Source organism: Malaya genurostris, chromosome 3, assembly GCF_030247185.1.
Source record: "Malaya genurostris strain Urasoe2022 chromosome 3, Malgen_1.1, whole genome shotgun sequence".
NCBI classification, from domain to species: Eukaryota; Metazoa; Arthropoda; class Insecta; order Diptera; family Culicidae; genus Malaya; species Malaya genurostris.
The window spans coordinates 118,036,103-118,053,137 of record NC_080572.1 but is presented as its reverse complement, the minus strand read 5'-3'; the positions used below and the strand labels follow the sequence as shown (position 1 = coordinate 118,053,137).

The window sequence follows — 17,035 nt, the reverse complement described above, 5'->3', positions numbered from 1 at the left end:
CCAACGTATAGCAAATTTAATTTGAAAAATTTAGTTCGAGCCTGATATTAGATATTACTCTGATTTTCTGATTTTGATTCAAATTGATTTTCTAACTTCATTTTCATGCCAGCTTTCCGAGGGAATTGTGCGGAGGGAAAATTGTTTGAAAGGTGCACACACAGACATTTTCCGATCTCGTCGAGCTGAGTCGAATGGTAACACGAGGGATCTTCGGAGCTACGATCGAAAATTTTCCAGCATTTACTACCTGTCTATAGAGAAAGACAAAAATCTAACCATTTGACAACGGAATTAAAATTTCATTTATTTAGTAAAACAATTTCCCAGTTGGGAGTTGTCGAATTGGCTTTAAACTCGTTTTGTAGCCCCAAAATCTATCCCAAATATTTTATTTGCATATCGTCGTTTTGATCGTCGGAATGTAAAATTCAGGGAAATAAACTTCCGTTAGTTACAAAGGTCACAAATATTTTAGATGGAAGATCTTCGATGTAATAACCGATCAAATGGTTGCTACCTGCTTGACTGAGTTTAATTAAGACATAACATCTAGCTATGGGTAAACAGGGTAAAACAAATAACCGCGGTTTTCAACCGTCTCACCCGTAAATAAAGCACCGTAAATAAGTGTAGCGATAAAGAATCGTGTGCTGTAGGTTGAAGAAAACTAAATACACATTTGTATTTTATTTTGTTCGAAACTTTGCAATGTTAGCTTTGAACTCAATATTTTCAACAAAACAATACTTTCGACGCTTTTAGGAAATGACTCTCACCCACTCGACATAATTATTTTTATCTCGATTATATGGATTTCAACTTACGGCCTCTTAAAGTCTATTCGCACTACTCCGGGACGATCAACGACGTTTTTTTCCTCATCGGCGATGACTGAGCTGCCGGCGTGTGCATGAATTGGAATGCCGGATACGGCATAAAATCCATTTGGTTGCCACCCATATTCCTCGCCGAGTTTTTCTCGGTGCCGACGGTGCAATACATACACACACACCGGCAGCTCAGTCATCGCCGATGAGGAAAAAAAACGTCCCGGAATAGTGCGACTTTCAAGGCAACAAACTTCCTGACCCTTAGTAAGGAAAAATGGGAATCAAACTCAGGCAGACAGTGTGAAAAACTTCGACTTCCCCATCACGCTACACCCGTCCCCCATGGTATTATGTTTATCGGTGTGTAGTAAACTAAAAGAGAACATTCCAACATCCCTAGTAGTTGTTTCGTGTTTGTTGAATGCAGGCATACGAACTCAGCTTGGTTAATTAAGAAAATCACATGTCAAGGAAGTATTGTTCTTGATATATCACTGGTGTTATCAATCTGTTAATAGATCTCAGATGATAATAAATGAAAAATCAATCGAGTTGAACGAATAGCGCAGTACAATACGACACGAATTTCTTAACTTATCTATGGAAAAGTTTTGATTAGTGTCGTTGTGCTGCGATTATTTGATGCTGTAAAATAAAGTTAGTATTAATTCATCTTTCATGTAACAAGCTGGTGTAGCCTAGTTGGGGACGCTAGCTGTTTTTTCAATACAAACAAGTCATTTCTACATAAAAAAATGATACTAGAATCAGCTGGATCCAAAGAGTAAGTATATTACTAAAATGTGATCATTTTTCTCATGTTTGTATTACTATTACAGTGAAGAAGAAAATTATGATCCATTTTTAAATCGACAAGTAGCTAAACCAAACTCGTGAGTTTTACAAAACACAGCTGATGGAAATATTTATTGAATGGGCCCTTGTTTCCAGAGACACTGGTACATTGATTCACCTGATAAAAGGATCTCTTGGAACCGGAATTTTAGCTATGCCACTTGCCTTCAAAAATGGTGGATTAATTTTCAGTTTGTTCGGAACGGTCGTGATTTGCTTTATCTACGTTCATTGTGTGCAATTGTTGGTTGGTGTTTGGTAGCATAACAGACTAACGCTAGTTTCATGCTTTATCCAATCTTCAAAAGGTAGGAACATCCCAGAAAGCATGCAAAAGCAACCGTATTCCTGTTCTAGGATATGCAGAAACAGTCGAGGTCGTTTTTGCTGGGGGTCCTCCAGCACTACGACGTTATGTAAATTTTGCAAGGTACACTTTTTAACACTGTATGTTCTCATGGAGAAACTAATGTAAATAAATAATGGCCTAGAAACTACATCGACGTAATGATTCTCATCCAGAGCTTGTTGACATTGTGCCTGTTCCAAATATTCATTGCCAGTTCGCTGCGTGACGTCGTCAACAATCAACAGCAGATAGCCTGGGGTACGCACGTCTACATTGCACTGGTGACGCTCCCGATAGCGTTCATCACCCAGATACGGGTACTAAAATACCTAGTTCCCTTTTCGGCACTGGCAAACGCTCTGATGATAAGCGCATTCGGTATCACATTATACTTTCTCGTACGGGAACAAATTACTTTGGACGATAAGAATTTTTGGCCGGAATGGAACAAATTGCCGTTCTTCATGAGGTATATTTAAAGCACAAATAGCACGATACCCAAAGTATGATCATTCCATTTTAGCACTGTCCTGTACGCGATCCAAGGCATAAGATATGTCTTACCGATAGAAAATAACATGAAACATCCCGAGCACTTTCTTGGTCATTGTGGAGTACTTTCTAAAGCCATTGAATTTTTGACTATCCTCTATGTTGTGACCGGATTCTTTGGCTATGCGCGTTATGGAGAAAACACGAAAGGATCTGTTACTTTGAATCTTCCAAGTCAAAATAGGTAACAACATGTTTCGTTCTTCTTTTGTCATTAATGAATTTCATTGTAATTTCAGCTTAGCAGAATCAACCCGTCTTCTGGCAGCCGTCGCCGCCATGTTTTCGATGGGTCTAAGCTATTATGTTCCGATGGATATTATCTGGCGTCGATTAGAGCGAAAAATTCCCGATAACCGACGGAACATGACGCAAATTATTCTTCGTTTCACAATGTTAATCTTATTAACGGGCGTGACTATGGGTGTACCAGAATTGGAACCATTTGTCGGATTGGTTGGATCGTTCTGTTCCGGAAATTTGGTAGTTCTGGTTCCGGTAATCTTGGATACCCTCTACAGATGGCCGAATAGTTTTGGCCGCTATCGACAGCTTTTGATGAAAAACGTCCTGCTTGCTTTGTTCGGACTGTTTGTGTTATTTGCAGGAACCATTGCTAGTGTGCGGAATATTGTCGCAATATACGAGTGAACGCAGGGATATCGTTCATCCATAATATAATAAAAAATCTCATCGCTGATTCATGTAACTTTTTATTAAAAATATACTAAAGTTTTTTATGTGAGGCATGCAAAACAAAGCCTTGGTATTACATTCCCTTTGTGGAATTTGACCATTGTAAGACCAGTACTGCATGCATTCAACTTACATAAAAAAACTGCTTTACTTCGAAAATTCGCAGAAATAAGTTGAATATTCGCATAAAAAACTAAATTTGATGCCAGATCATCGAGATATGCTGTTATCTAGAAAAAAATATTTTTTTAAAATCTACTTGGGAATTTTGGGACTCAAAAATTGTTCAAAAATTTCATTAATAATCGATGCAAGTTCCGATGGAACTTTAGAAAATCTTTTTCCGGAGCCGGAACTCGAAGATCGTCACAGTCGTAAAAAGTTTTTGCGGCCATGAAATAGTCAGGGTTACAAGTTTGAATAGATATAAAAGCTTTGAAAATTTCGTTTTTACATGTGTCGTAAATTTTATGCGGATTACACATTTCGACCAACATATAATAAGTTGAACGAAAAAACTATTGTTTTTATTAAAATCGGTTGATTCACCTCTCATGCAATATTTAGATAGAGTCAATTAAACGAAAATGAAACCAAACGAAAACCTGTACTCATGTTACTGCTTTATAAGATATTCAAGTTAAATGGGTAGCAATACTTTTCAAGCAGCATAATGAAACATGCTTTGTGATTGTATTCATATTTGTTAAAGTTTCGCCTTTCTCATATAGAAAGGCTATGCAATCACTGTGAAAACCGACTTTTTAACCGAGACTTTTCTCGGAGACGGCTGAACCGATTTTCACAAACTAAGATTCAAATGAAAGGTCTTATGGTCCCATAGCCTGCTATTGAATTTCATCCCAATCCGACTTCCGGTTCCGGAGAAATAGGATGATATGTACCAAAAAAATGAAAAAATATGCACACACTTTTTTCAGAGATGATTGAACCGATTTTCACAAACTTAGATTCAAATAAAAGTACTAACAGTCCCATAGCCTGCTATTGAATCTTATTTGGACCGACTTGCGGTTCCGGAGTTTCATGGTAATATATGAAAATTAGAGAAAAAGTGTGCACTCATTTTTCGACTCAACCGATTTGTACAAACTAAGATTCAAATGAAAGGTCTTATAGTTCCTTAAACATTGCTGGAACATTTCATCTGGATCCGACTTCCGGTTCTGGGACTAAAGAGTGAAAATTACCAATTTCATTAGTAGTTTTTCACAAACGATGGTCAAAAACAGGCACAAATCCCAACTGTCTGATAAGGAGTGTATCGAAAATAAGCTATCCACATACATTCGTGTTGTACGCATGTATTTGTGATGTTTTTGTAAAGGAGGACTCAAAAACCCTTTCAGGTCCACAATGCTTAACTGTCGTTGTTGAGGAGGATGTGAGCGATGCGGACAGGTCGATTCAAGTAGAGAAACTCGGTCGAAAGATACTGGTATGGCAAGCAATATGTTCCTGTGGTTTGAAGTCAACCATTTTTTACACTACAGAAACTATAAATGCAGAAATCTATCGATCTGAGTGTCTCCAGGAGAGATTGCTGCCTTTATATAAGAAGCATAGCACACCTCCCATGTCCCGGGTTGGCGGTTCAATGCATAGGACGATGGTCTTACAAGCCAGCTGTCGTATGTTCTAGCCCCGACCTGGAAGGATTCTTAGTGTCAGTAGGATCCATAGTACTAGCCATGCAATGATTCTGTACACTAAGAATCGGCTGCGAAGTCTGTTGAAACAGAAAGGCCAAATTCCACGAAAGGAATGTAATGCCAAGACTTTGACTTTGATAGTACACCTCCACTGTTTTGGCAGGATTTAGCGTCGGCTCACTATGCCAAAACCACTCTCAATTGGCTTGCGGAAAAGGGTATAAATTTCGTTAAGAAAAATATCAATCCACCAAATTGCCCTCAGCTTCGACCCATCGAACGTTACTGGGCAATCGTGAAGAGGATCTCCAAGATTTGGTCTCAAGTGTCCAAAAAATGCGATGCAACACTTCTCCGGAACTTGATGAAGAGCGTTCGATCAAAAGTTCGAAAATTCTTGAAGGAATAACTTAAATTTCATTCGGTTTTCATTATACTCAAGTTTAACAATAACGGATCAATTTTTAGTTTGAATAAAATATCGTTTTTTATCATAATTTGAAAGAAAATTTTGTGGATAGCTTATTTTCGATACACTCCTTAAATTATTCTAGTTTGCAGAGCTTGTTAGTTTGTGGGCATAAAAACTTAATTCGGCACTACTTGTCTCCCCTTTTCCTGTTCCGGAAGCATCGAAGGTGGCGAAAGAAAGCTCCAAAAATAGAACTCACTTCGATTTCTCTGCGATGCTTGAACCGATTTTCACAAATCATGATTCGAATTGAAGCTCATATTTTCTTTACAAATACTGTGAGATTTCATCCGGATCCGACTTCCGGTTCCGCAGTTACAAGGCGATGACTATCAAAGTTTTCAAATCGCCACATAGATTGACAATATGTACAACACCGAAACAAGAAGTCATATTTGTTGCTGGCAAACAAACCAACTTCGGCTATTTCGGTCATCTGAATCCGGTTTTGGAAAAATTGGAAATGGTGGTTAAAAACTGCAAAACTGCGCTTTCCTTCAAGATGGCTTCGGTTTTCACAAACTCATAGGTTCAAAAGAAAAGTCTTACAGTTTCATACGGAATTCCTAAATTAGTTGTAGATACTACTTCCGGTTCCGAAACTACAAGGTAAACAGGATATGTAGAGTTTGTTAGATTAGGTCCGAAAAAACTTTCCTATTTCTATTCAATGAACAGTTGTTTTAGCGATTTCCACAGTAATATTTATGATGTTATGAGTAATATGAGAAAGGTATCATTACACCACTAGGTGGATTAAAACAGGTTTTGTTATTATTATCAATATAATCAGCCGATAAATTCGGTTGTGTTTTGAAAACATTGTAAGTACGCTGTGTACTTCGTTTGCAAGGCGGTGGTGTTTTCTTCTTCCGTACCAGCACGTACCGATGCATACTGGTTTTGCATCATCATTTTGTATGACGTTTGAAAGTTTTGACACTCTTCGCCCTATCATTTTGGAATCGGTAGTCAGATCTGGATGAAATTGCACCTTAACATTTAAGACAATGAGAGCTTTAATTTGAGTCAAGATTTGTGAAAATCGATTTATTCGTTGCTGAAAAATCGAAGTGAGTTCCATTTTTAAAATTTTTCTTAACTATTATCTATGCTTCGTAATCGGAAACCGGGGACTAGTAGTTCCGAAGTAGGCTTATATACTAAAAAGATCTGCCAACTAGATGAGTTTACCAGTAAGTTTTATAAAAGTTTTCAGCTCGTTTTGCCATCACTTGTGAAAAATACTCATGAAATTAAAAATCTCTCGCTTAGAAATCTTGCATAAGAAATTCAATATTCTTTGGTTTCTACATTAGTATGGGTTTTTATAGTGAAGGTAGGCAGTGCCCCTCAAGACAATTTCACCGTGACTCATTTGGGTATTTTTAAGCTGATCATACTTTTCAATCCGTAAGTGAGTTTGGTCATCAAACAAACCGGATGTCTTCTCATGAGATATTTTGAATGATATTATAAGCAAAATGGTTTAAATCATAACATTTTTTATGGGAGACGAATTATTGTTCATAATATGAATTATTTTACTCAGATAATGATCAGTAATAGGTATAATCTCATGAGAAGATATGTTTAATGATTTTTATGGTTTCCAAAACATGGTACCGGTAATGAATTTATATCCGTGTGTTTTTTTTTTTGGGTCATCAACCATATGGAGGTTGGAAAATTTTAACATCCATAATCCTACAAAATTTCGGAAGAGTTTTAATAACAGATTTCGTTACTTTTTTAAGGCGTCGATTATTGGACTGTTTGAAAACTTTTCACACTCAACCATTATGATTCCGGAACCAGAAGGCGGATTCGGATGAAATTCAGGAATTCTGTATGGGGCCATAAGACCTTTGATTTGAATTTAACGCTTCTTAACTACTGTTTATATCATATCAGTTTCAACTAAAGAAGTTGAAAGAGGATTTTCACAGATGAATGTAAAATGTAATGACTCCACAAAGAACACTTTTTCTACTAGTACTTCGTTTGCAAGGCGGTGGTGTTTTCTTCTTCCGTACCAGCACGTACCGATGCATACTGGTTTTGCATCATCATTTTGTATGACGTTTGAAAGTTTTGACACTCTTCGCCCTATCATTTTGGAATCGGTAGTCAGATCTGGATGAAATTGCACCTTAACATTTAAGACAATGAGAGCTTTAATTTGAGTCAAGATTTGTGAAAATCGATTTATTCGTTGCTGAAAAATCGAAGTGAGTTCCATTTTTAAAATTTTTCTTAACTATTATCTATGCTTCGTAATCGGAAACCGGGGACTAGTAGTTCCGAAGTAGGCTTATATACTAAAAAGATCTGCCAACTAGATGAGTTTACCAGTAAGTTTTATAAAAGTTTTCAGCTCGTTTTGCCATCACTTGTGAAAAATACTCATGAAATTAAAAATCTCTCGCTTAGAAATCTTGCATAAGAAATTCAATATTCTTTGGTTTCTACATTAGTATGGGTTTTTATAGTGAAGGTAGGCAGTGCCCCTCAAGACAATTTCACCGTGACTCATTTGGGTATTTTTAAGCTGATCATACTTTTCAATCCGTAAGTGAGTTTGGTCATCAAACAAACCGGATGTCTTCTCATGAGATATTTTGAATGATATTATGAGCAAAATGGTTTAAATCATAACATTTTTTATGGGAGACGAATTATTGTTCATAATATGAATTATTTTACTCAGATAATGATCAGTAATAGGTATAATCTCATGAGAAGATATGTTTAATGATTTTTATGGTTTCCAAAACATGGTACCGGTAATGAATTTATATCCGTGTGTTTTTTTTTTGGGTCATCAACCATATGGAGGTTGGAAAATTTTAACATCCATAATCCTACAAAATTTCGGAAGAGTTTTAATAACAGATTTCGTTACTTTTTTAAGGCGTCGATTATTGGAATGTTTGAAAACTTTTCACACTCAACCATTATGATTCCGGAACCAGAAGGCGGATTCGGATGAAATTCAGGAATTCTGTATGGGGCCATAAGACCTTTGATTTGAATTTAACGCTTCTTAACTACTGTTTATATCATATCAGTTTCAACTAAAGAAGTTGAAAGAGGATTTTCACAGATGAATGTAAAATGTAATGACTCCACAAAGAACACTTTTTCTACTAGAAAAAAGTTCCATCGCTCTTGGTTTGATCCTATGAAGTACGTGGATTCATGAGAAATTATCAATTATAAGTCTTCTGCTAGCAGGTGCGACTGTATGAATTTAAATGCACCTTTCACCAGCCAAGCAGATGCATGCTTCTGTGGCTCAGTCGATTAACAGACGTACTTGCAATCCAATAATTCTTGGTTCAAGTCGCGGCGGTTGCTATCAGTATTCTATTTGTTTTATTTCAATGAATTTCATGTCATGGAGTTTCACAATATTAAATGTTCTTCCACGTAAATTTGCGTGAGCTGCGACGCTCCATTTATGTGAATCTAATACGATGTAAAATCACAAGATTTTTTTTAAGTGTGTAATGTTTCTATAGTTAATTAGAATGTTAAATCGAGATTTGCTAAACATAATTCCTATTAAATTATTAATTTTCGTGAAAAACGAAACTTATATCCAATTCGGATTCAACACAAATTGGTTCAAGTGGCACTTTTGCCTTTTTCGCCAGGGGAAAAGCACTGAATTCTCCGGGAAGACCATCGAAAATGACCATCCACTAATAAATTCACAAGCGACTCCTCGTTAATGCGCTCTCAATCGATCTGGCGAAGGTCCATAACACAGTTAATCGGAAAGGGGTCCTACGACAACTGATTAACTAGGGCATTAACAGGCGAATAGGTATTTATTCACAAGACTTCAAATCCAATAGAAACTTCTTCGTAGGTAGATCTCTCTTTCTCTTAAACATTCGCCAAACAGTACAACGTCTTCCAGGATTCGGCACACGCCGTTATCTTATTTCTCGTGGAGATGAATTTTATATTTAGCCACCTTTCTGAATACGTCACAGTTACTATCAGATCGGTCAAAGTCTCATTCAAGAAGTCTAGATCTGATCCGAATCATTTGCTCCTGGCATCCGCGCCTACAACATCATAAAGTCTCTTATATGGAGCCGAAGCTTCTACGGTAGTGGTTCCCAAGCTTTTTATATTGAAGATTCCTTTTGAACCATGATAGTTCTCCGCGGACTCCCACGTTCAAAATTGATTTTGTTTGCTGTATTCTGGTCCGAAGAGGCGAATGACCTTTAGGTTCAAACTTCTATATTCGAAACAAAACGCGGACTCCCAGTTGTAAATAGTTCACGAAACGACCGAAATTAGCCTAGTTCGTATTACTATTTTTAAATTAGTTGATTTTAACAACAAAATTTTCAAAATAACCATTAAATTAGTTGATATTCAGAATTGACTTTGCTGAAAAAAATTCTTGTTTTAAGAGAATGTGTTTAGTTGGCAATATCCTGGACACAAACCGGCAATATTTCAATCCAACACAAAATTCTCATTGACAACTAATTTTGTGATTAAAATCAGAGTTTCTATATTTATCTATCACCATCATTGCTGAAAGACAGCACAATGAAAACAAAAATGAAATTGGTTTTATTAACAAGTTTCTTACCCAAAAACACATGAGAAGTGTCAAAGCAAAACAATCCATTAAAAAGCTAAAAAGTAGAGTCTTGTTAAAACTGCTTGCAAATTATTTTGATATTTTTCGCATTTGTTACGATATATCCTTATTTAAATTTCTAAATCCATATTTAAAAATGCCGTTAACTCTTAGTGGAAAGAGTATTTATTCAGAATTTGTGCGCATTTGAAGCGATAGTGCGTAATAATGTTTTTACGTGGAACAGTGAAGTAAGTTTCGAATGCTGCACTCCAATTATATATGTCAAACGAAGTTTTTTGTATCTTACAACCTTCCGGGCTACGCCGTCTGGTGTACTATACTAGTATTCGGTTTTTGTTTTCCGAGTGCTCAAAGTTTTCAGTGAGAGAGTCGATTTCGCGAAGTCGAATGTAGAAAACAGCTATTTAGAAGAAAAATTTAAAAAAAAAGAAATTTATGTTTCGTTTATGTCCTTTCCTCCAATACAACATCGTATTTATAATTGCCAATATAGAAAAGACAACCGCGACTGAAAAATTCTTTTCGGTAGTAGTGTGCCATCTAGTGGCTAGTAGTCATTACGGTGTCAACGTTTTTACAATGACAGTGCGCCATATAGCTGCAGATTGCAGAAGCCAAACCAACCATTCAAGTTGGTTGAAAACAACATTTTATTTTTCTAAATCAACTAAAACAATACTCGAATGTAAATGGAGTGTGCATTAGCTAAGAAATGACAGCACATTTAATTGGTGAATTCAACTAAAAAAATAGAAATTTCAACTTATATTTTATTATTATTAAGGGAATGTAAAATTTGAAAATCTAAATTAGCAAAAGTAAGATTTTTCTAGTTGTCTCAAAAAATAACTAATCAAAATCAGAAAATCAACGAATTTTTTCGCCAAAATGCTGATTTCGGTTTTTCAGTGGTGCTTAAAAAACCAGGCACTTTAACGTGAACAAAAACAATGTATTTTGATTGTAAAGTGATGTTCTCTATTACATTCATCCGAAATTCGTGAATTAATCAAGTGCCTCGAGCGATGATCGTAATTTCCCGAGAGTTTTCCGAGTAACCAATTCAACTCTACTCCAAAGTTTTTGATGAAATTTTAAAACTGATGGGAATCTCTAAGAAATCAAGCCCGTTTTGTTCCTACGTGACATAAGTTATTATCCGAGGATTTTTATTATCTTATCCAAAAACACATTTTTTCCCCGTAGTTTTCTTCTAAAATATCGACTACGAATTTACTAACGTTATACATGTTTTTCAGTCAATTTCATCCATGAGGCATTAAAAGTTAACTGTACTACGCAACTAAGACTTCCCAAGAATGGTTGGTGCAATGCTGTTTAGTCCGACGAAAAATACTATTGAAAGTTTAAAACTTGCCCGGTATAACCAATACACATTTAACTAAATACAAATACTAATATAAAAAATGATACTGACAATTGGGATACTGGTGCTATGAACACATTGATGTAAAACGATCCTTCTTATTTGGATTTTACCCAGATGAGCTGCTTTTGTTGAAAATTAATATCCGTTATGATCAGTCATATGTCCAGCATAAAACCACACTAAGCTTAACGATCCGTAAGTTTTCATTATCATGAACCGGAAGTTACCAAACAGGTACGGTCTGCAAAATACACAGCAGTGCAACACATAGAAGATTAACGTCGCATTACGTATGCATTATAAACCACAAAATATGATCCGATTGGGCGGATCGTTAGGTGTGTGTGTGTAAATGTTTTGAAACTGTATGGTGTCTCCAAAGCATGTTGGCTGAAGTTCAGAAAAAAACGTTCGTGTTGTCTTCGACCTGTTTCCAACCCTTAGTCGGATGTTGTGGGAAGTGGAACCTGTCAATACGGGCACTGTTAGGTAATAAATGCTAAATGTTTACATCCACACCCGATACACAGAAAGACAGAGAGAGAATGAACAAACTACCCAGTCTGGGACGAAGCATGGTTGAATGGATGATGGTGTCAGTATCAGCAGATTACCCAGCCTCGTACCGGAGTGGGAATAATCAGAGCATGTGAAACTGAAAAGCACTACCACCCACGGATGAAAAGGTAAGTCTACGCGTTATTTTGCTCCATTGCACTGTAACTACTGCTTCTGTTTGACTCAGATATGGGTCGCTCTGTATTGCATGGAAATGGAAAATGTAACCCAATCAAAGTCATGTTATTTGATATTCAATTTTCTGTGATGTGTTTTAAAGTTCATTTTTAAAATTAACGGTGCATGGGAATTGTAGCATACGGAGCGATTTCAATGTCTTGTAATTTGAAACCTAACTTAATCAATAGCTCAAAAGCTGTTCTGCTACTGTTGTTCTATTACTGATTCTAAATCACGAGACCCATTCTGTGATTAATATTGATTTCAGCTTTATCGGACGAATATCAGCCATGTTATGTCGATGCAGTAATATTAGGAAAAAAATGATCACCTATTACATTACTTTAATCCATATGGCCTTTGTCAGCCTAGCTTGGGTTTATAACATTTTACTTTGAAATGGTTTCCAAAGAATTCCATTAGGGAACATACTTGTCTCTAGCAATAAGCCCACGGTTGTAGTTGTGCAATAAAACTTACCTGAAAAGAAAAGAAGAGTATTATTAATATGTGTCATCGTGTCATTTTTTTGGTTAATAGTTCATTCAGTATGATCGAAATAACATTTTTCTATTTAACAGTTTATTGGACTTTAAACGGATAAAATGATGAAGGTTACTTTTTGTTCCAAAATACTAGTATTTGCTTCTCTTACTATTTCTGGACATAAGTGATCACTAACCACTCTAAAAAGTAATTATTGACATTTTAAATTATTTTAATCCACACACGATAGCAAAGAACAAAATAGTGTGGCACGCAATGAAATGATATCGAGACGATCAAATATGACAAATGTAATTATTTGGCACCAGATCCGCAACTATCACAAATAACATGACAGTTACGCTTGATTACTGTCGTTACAGTATGCAAAAGGTGCAAGAAATACGTGGACTATTCGAGAAGTTGTAATCAATTTCATACAAAATATTTTAAAAATATTTAAAAGATAGATTTCTCAACTCTTTTAGTTTCCTACCAGGTTATCATTTTTTTTTTGCACATGATCGCCGATCACCTCAAAACATTTTTCATACCGCAGCTCCAGTCGCCTTAGCCTCGTTGTATAGTTCCTTATGATTTTCAAAACGTTGTCCACCAAGGCTTTTTTGTATATAAACCATGGTAGTAGTCACTGGGTGCAAGATCGAGACGGTATTGAGAGTGATTAAAAAGATGCCAAAATAAAATTATAAAGGACAATTACACCAGATTGTCATCTGGTTCTCCACGTTATCAGGTGCATAGTATCGAGCTCTAAAAAGTCAGATATAAGATTTCAGAACATTCTCTGAACATAAAAGCACAAGTTGTAAGATGGTGAAAGTGTTCCGTGGAAAGCTAGGTATAGTAGATTACAAAACGATGCACGTATTGTGCTGGTTTAAGAGAACGAGTTCCAGTGTTTGTACCGGAACATTAGTTCATGTTCTTGTATTCTTTTTGAAACGTATGGCGGAGAACGCAGGAAAGCTCCTTTCCTCCGAACAGAGTCAATGAAGATAGTGCTATACAGATTTCAAGCAATCCCAGGAGAATTTTTTGAACTGTTGCACGAAAATTTTGTAATATGTGAGACTGGGGCGAAAATGGTCACGGGGAAGAAATGGTCACTCGCAATACCTGGAACACTAAATGTCACCTCCCAGCCGCTAATCCCTCTATACCTGGGCCTGACCATTAACTACATTTGGCTTATGTTCATTTGACATGTTGTTCCCTAATTTGAGCCTCAGTATTCGGGGAGTGCGGAAGTGTTGATTTTTTCGTCAAAAGTAAAATTTTCTTGTTCTCGAATTTTTGGTTTGCAGAATATATTCCCAGGAACAAATCATATTCAGTGAGTGTTTTTAGCTAATTAGGATGCGCTGAATTGAATGGTACGTAAGCCGCTACTAATATTTCGGGAACTGGCCACATCAATGTCAATAGCTGAAATCTGGCAACACCAAAATAAAGATCGACATTTTTTAACATAAACGTACTCAGAACGTTTGGATGTACAAGCGCTATTTGTGTTGTTTACGATGAGTTAAAAAAAATCAATTTGGCTTAAAAATATAAACTTCAAGAGAAGGATTTCGTTGGATTATTTTTCACAACTTTCCACGTGGAACATCTCAACTAGAGTGTGTCGATGAACTTAGTTCTTTGTATGGCGATGAAGCACCATCAAAAACCACTGTATATCGCTGTAATATTGAATTCAATCATGGTCTTAGTCAGAGATGGCATTTCACCAGAGTGATAAACGCTAGAGTCAGATTTCTGCCACACCGAGGATGAAAAAAACGAAGCACCGCACAAAGAGGAAAGCGCACTTCTTCTCAGTGTCGAATAGACAGCATTTGAGTGTGTGCTTGTGGTTAAAGCAGCTGGCGCGAGTGAAACACATTCTCTTCGCATGAATCGCTCACACGCGCTCTCGTCTAAATACACCCAAGTGACCACTGGCGCGTGATTGTGAGCGAACACTTCTGTGAACTTCAATTAATAGAGAGTAGATCTGGCCTTGCTATGAAAAATTTGCAAGGAAAACCGAAAATTTTACGATAAATTGTTTTATTTTGCTGATTATGCGTGTCCACGCTTCATCTACGAAAACCATACAGCAGAGTGCTCACCGGCGTGTACACCTCTGTGAAAGTATCTGCATCCACCTCAGAGAATTTATTAGCTAATGCTCTAGCACTTTGGTGCGATTCAGTGGAAGAGGTAAAAGAAAATAAACAAACGCAGTCATGATGCGTGCACACTTACACAACAGTGGTGTATAAATGTGAAAGAGAAGAGCTCTCGTTGAAGTTGGCAGTGCGAGGGGAGAAATTTTGCTTGCTCTTCGTCACACAGAGGAGATAGACATCTCTGGTCTTAGTTCGGTCACCGACAAATTTCGTGAAAGTCGTCAAAAATCAGTTGTTTTGTCAGAAACCACCGATGCTGTGCTTGAAATGATAATGCAAGATCGTCATGTGACATACCGTGAGATAGAGGCATTCTCGGGCATTAATTCCACACGCCTGCATTTAATACTGCATGAACACCTGCCCGTAAAAGAGGTTTGTTGTCGTTGGATCCCGCACAATTTGACAATCGCTCAAAAAAAGGCTCGTGTCCGTTGGTGCAAGGAAATGTTAAACAAATACGATCGCGTTGCATCACTCGACGTATATAAAATCGTAACAGGTGACGAATCATGGATATATACGTATGAGCCAAAAAAAAACAACAATCGACTGTCATGTGGCAACTGTGCCTCTGGAGCAACGTAAAACGGTCAATTCTGAATGGTACACAATAGTTCGTTTGCCTGAAGTCGAACGAACGAACAAGTGAAGACGAATCGAATCATCCACCATCATGACAATGCGAGCTCTCACACATCAGCTCAAACCAGCGCCTTTTTGTCTGGCCAAAACGTCGAATTGATGGGTCATCGTGTCACTGTACAGTTCAGCCTTGGCGTCCAATGATTTTGTTCTTATTCGCTATTCCCGAAATATAAGTAGCGGCCACTAGACTCTGTGTCTAGTCTGAGTCGTAAATTTATTGTTGTTCTTTTTTAAAAAAAAAACTTACTGATTTTATGAAGTTCAACAAAGTTTTCGAGAACGTCCATAAATCTCGGGCATAATCGATAATTTCAAATACGATATTATCGATGACCTGTGTACATTTTCACACGTCTTTGAAGAACTTCCGGCATCGGCAGCACAAAAGATGAGCGAAGACTTCAAACTAGCGAATGATTTGGACATATGCCGCGTTTACTGGGACCAATTACTCAATAATCAGCGCTTCAAACCGTGGATTGTGCGCTCAAACGACAGCATATTTACATACATGAATTACTTTTCTGATCCAGACAGTGAATCAGGTTATGAGTGAAACGTTTTTTATTCACTTAAATTTTGGTCTTAACTAAAAAAATGCATTTTATTTCACATTTTTCGTTTTGCTCATCATTATTTATATTTCTTTACGAAAATCAGTAAATTTTATATAAAATGATTTTTTTCATGTGCGAAACAGTTTCAAAATATCTATAAGGCCAGCAACTTTCAATTACACACAATATTTGGTCATATGTGAGGGGAGCGGGTCATTTCACCGAAAGCCGTTTCGCCGAATGCCATTTCGCCGAAAGTCGTTTCACCGAATAGGTCATTTCGCCGAAAGTCGGACAATACACGAATTAAAGCGATGTGGTGAAGCCGCATTAGATATGTTTTCACTTAGTAAACGGAAAATACCACATACATTTGCTTGGTAGATACACCTATGCAATTACTATCAACAAGTTTTCTTGAGAACTCCGTTCTGTGGTTCATGAATTAATCTTTATTCAAAAAGTACAATTGTAGGTCAACAAAACGGGCGTTAACGTATTATCATTCATTTGTGTTTATTTTAAATCAATTCCAATTATAATATTGAGACAATTGCAGGAATCGGCTAAATGACCTTTTCGGCGAAATGACTCTGATCCCTATCCGGGTGAAAATATTATTTTCCGCACTATTTTTTGCGCAAAACCAAAAGTGACCATTTTCGCCCCGGTCTCCCCTACATCATATATATATTTTAATGGTTTGCACATTTTACTGAATAAAGCCGCAATTATTACTGCAGCTATTGTAAGGATATTGTATAGATAAAGATATAGCAGTATTGTAAGGATATATCTCGCTCGTTAAGCTAATACAACTGTGGCAAAAATGCATTGAAAATTATGGTAGTTGAAATTAGGTTCCATAATTGAAAACAAATGTATTAAACTTCCGCATACTTTTTTGCATTTCAATAAAATAACATCGTGATTGCAAGTAGTTCATCTG

The 17,035-nt window shown here is 36.7% G+C and overlaps 2 protein-coding genes across 9 annotated transcripts in view; one reads left to right on the top strand and one right to left on the bottom strand.

Annotated features, from left to right (window-relative positions):
* Nucleotides 1–17,035, bottom strand: part of LOC131436857 (ras GTPase-activating protein raskol) — a 352,339-nt gene that overhangs the window by 156,124 nt on the left and 179,180 nt on the right. The window lies entirely within an intron of this gene.
* On the top strand, nucleotides 1,236–3,330 carry LOC131436861 (proton-coupled amino acid transporter-like protein CG1139). The gene is made up of 7 exons (XM_058605813.1): nucleotides 1,236–1,617; nucleotides 1,673–1,726; nucleotides 1,785–1,935; nucleotides 1,997–2,118; nucleotides 2,180–2,506; nucleotides 2,561–2,773; nucleotides 2,829–3,330. Exons 1-7 carry the CDS (start codon nucleotides 1,589–1,591, stop codon nucleotides 3,238–3,240), a joined length of 1,308 nt encoding a protein of 435 aa, XP_058461796.1. The 5' UTR covers nucleotides 1,236–1,588; the 3' UTR covers nucleotides 3,241–3,330.

Excerpts from the sequence above, each read along its gene's own strand:
- LOC131436861 (XM_058605813.1), top strand. The coding sequence starts at position 1,589 with ATGATACTAGAATCAGCTGGATCCAAAGA. Across the intron at positions 1,727-1,784 it reads CAAGTAGCTAAACCAAACTC|AGACACTGGTACATTGATTC; the intron begins GTGAGTTTTACA and ends CCTTGTTTCCAG. Across the intron at positions 2,774-2,828 it reads AATCTTCCAAGTCAAAATAG|CTTAGCAGAATCAACCCGTC; the intron begins GTAACAACATGT and ends TTGTAATTTCAG.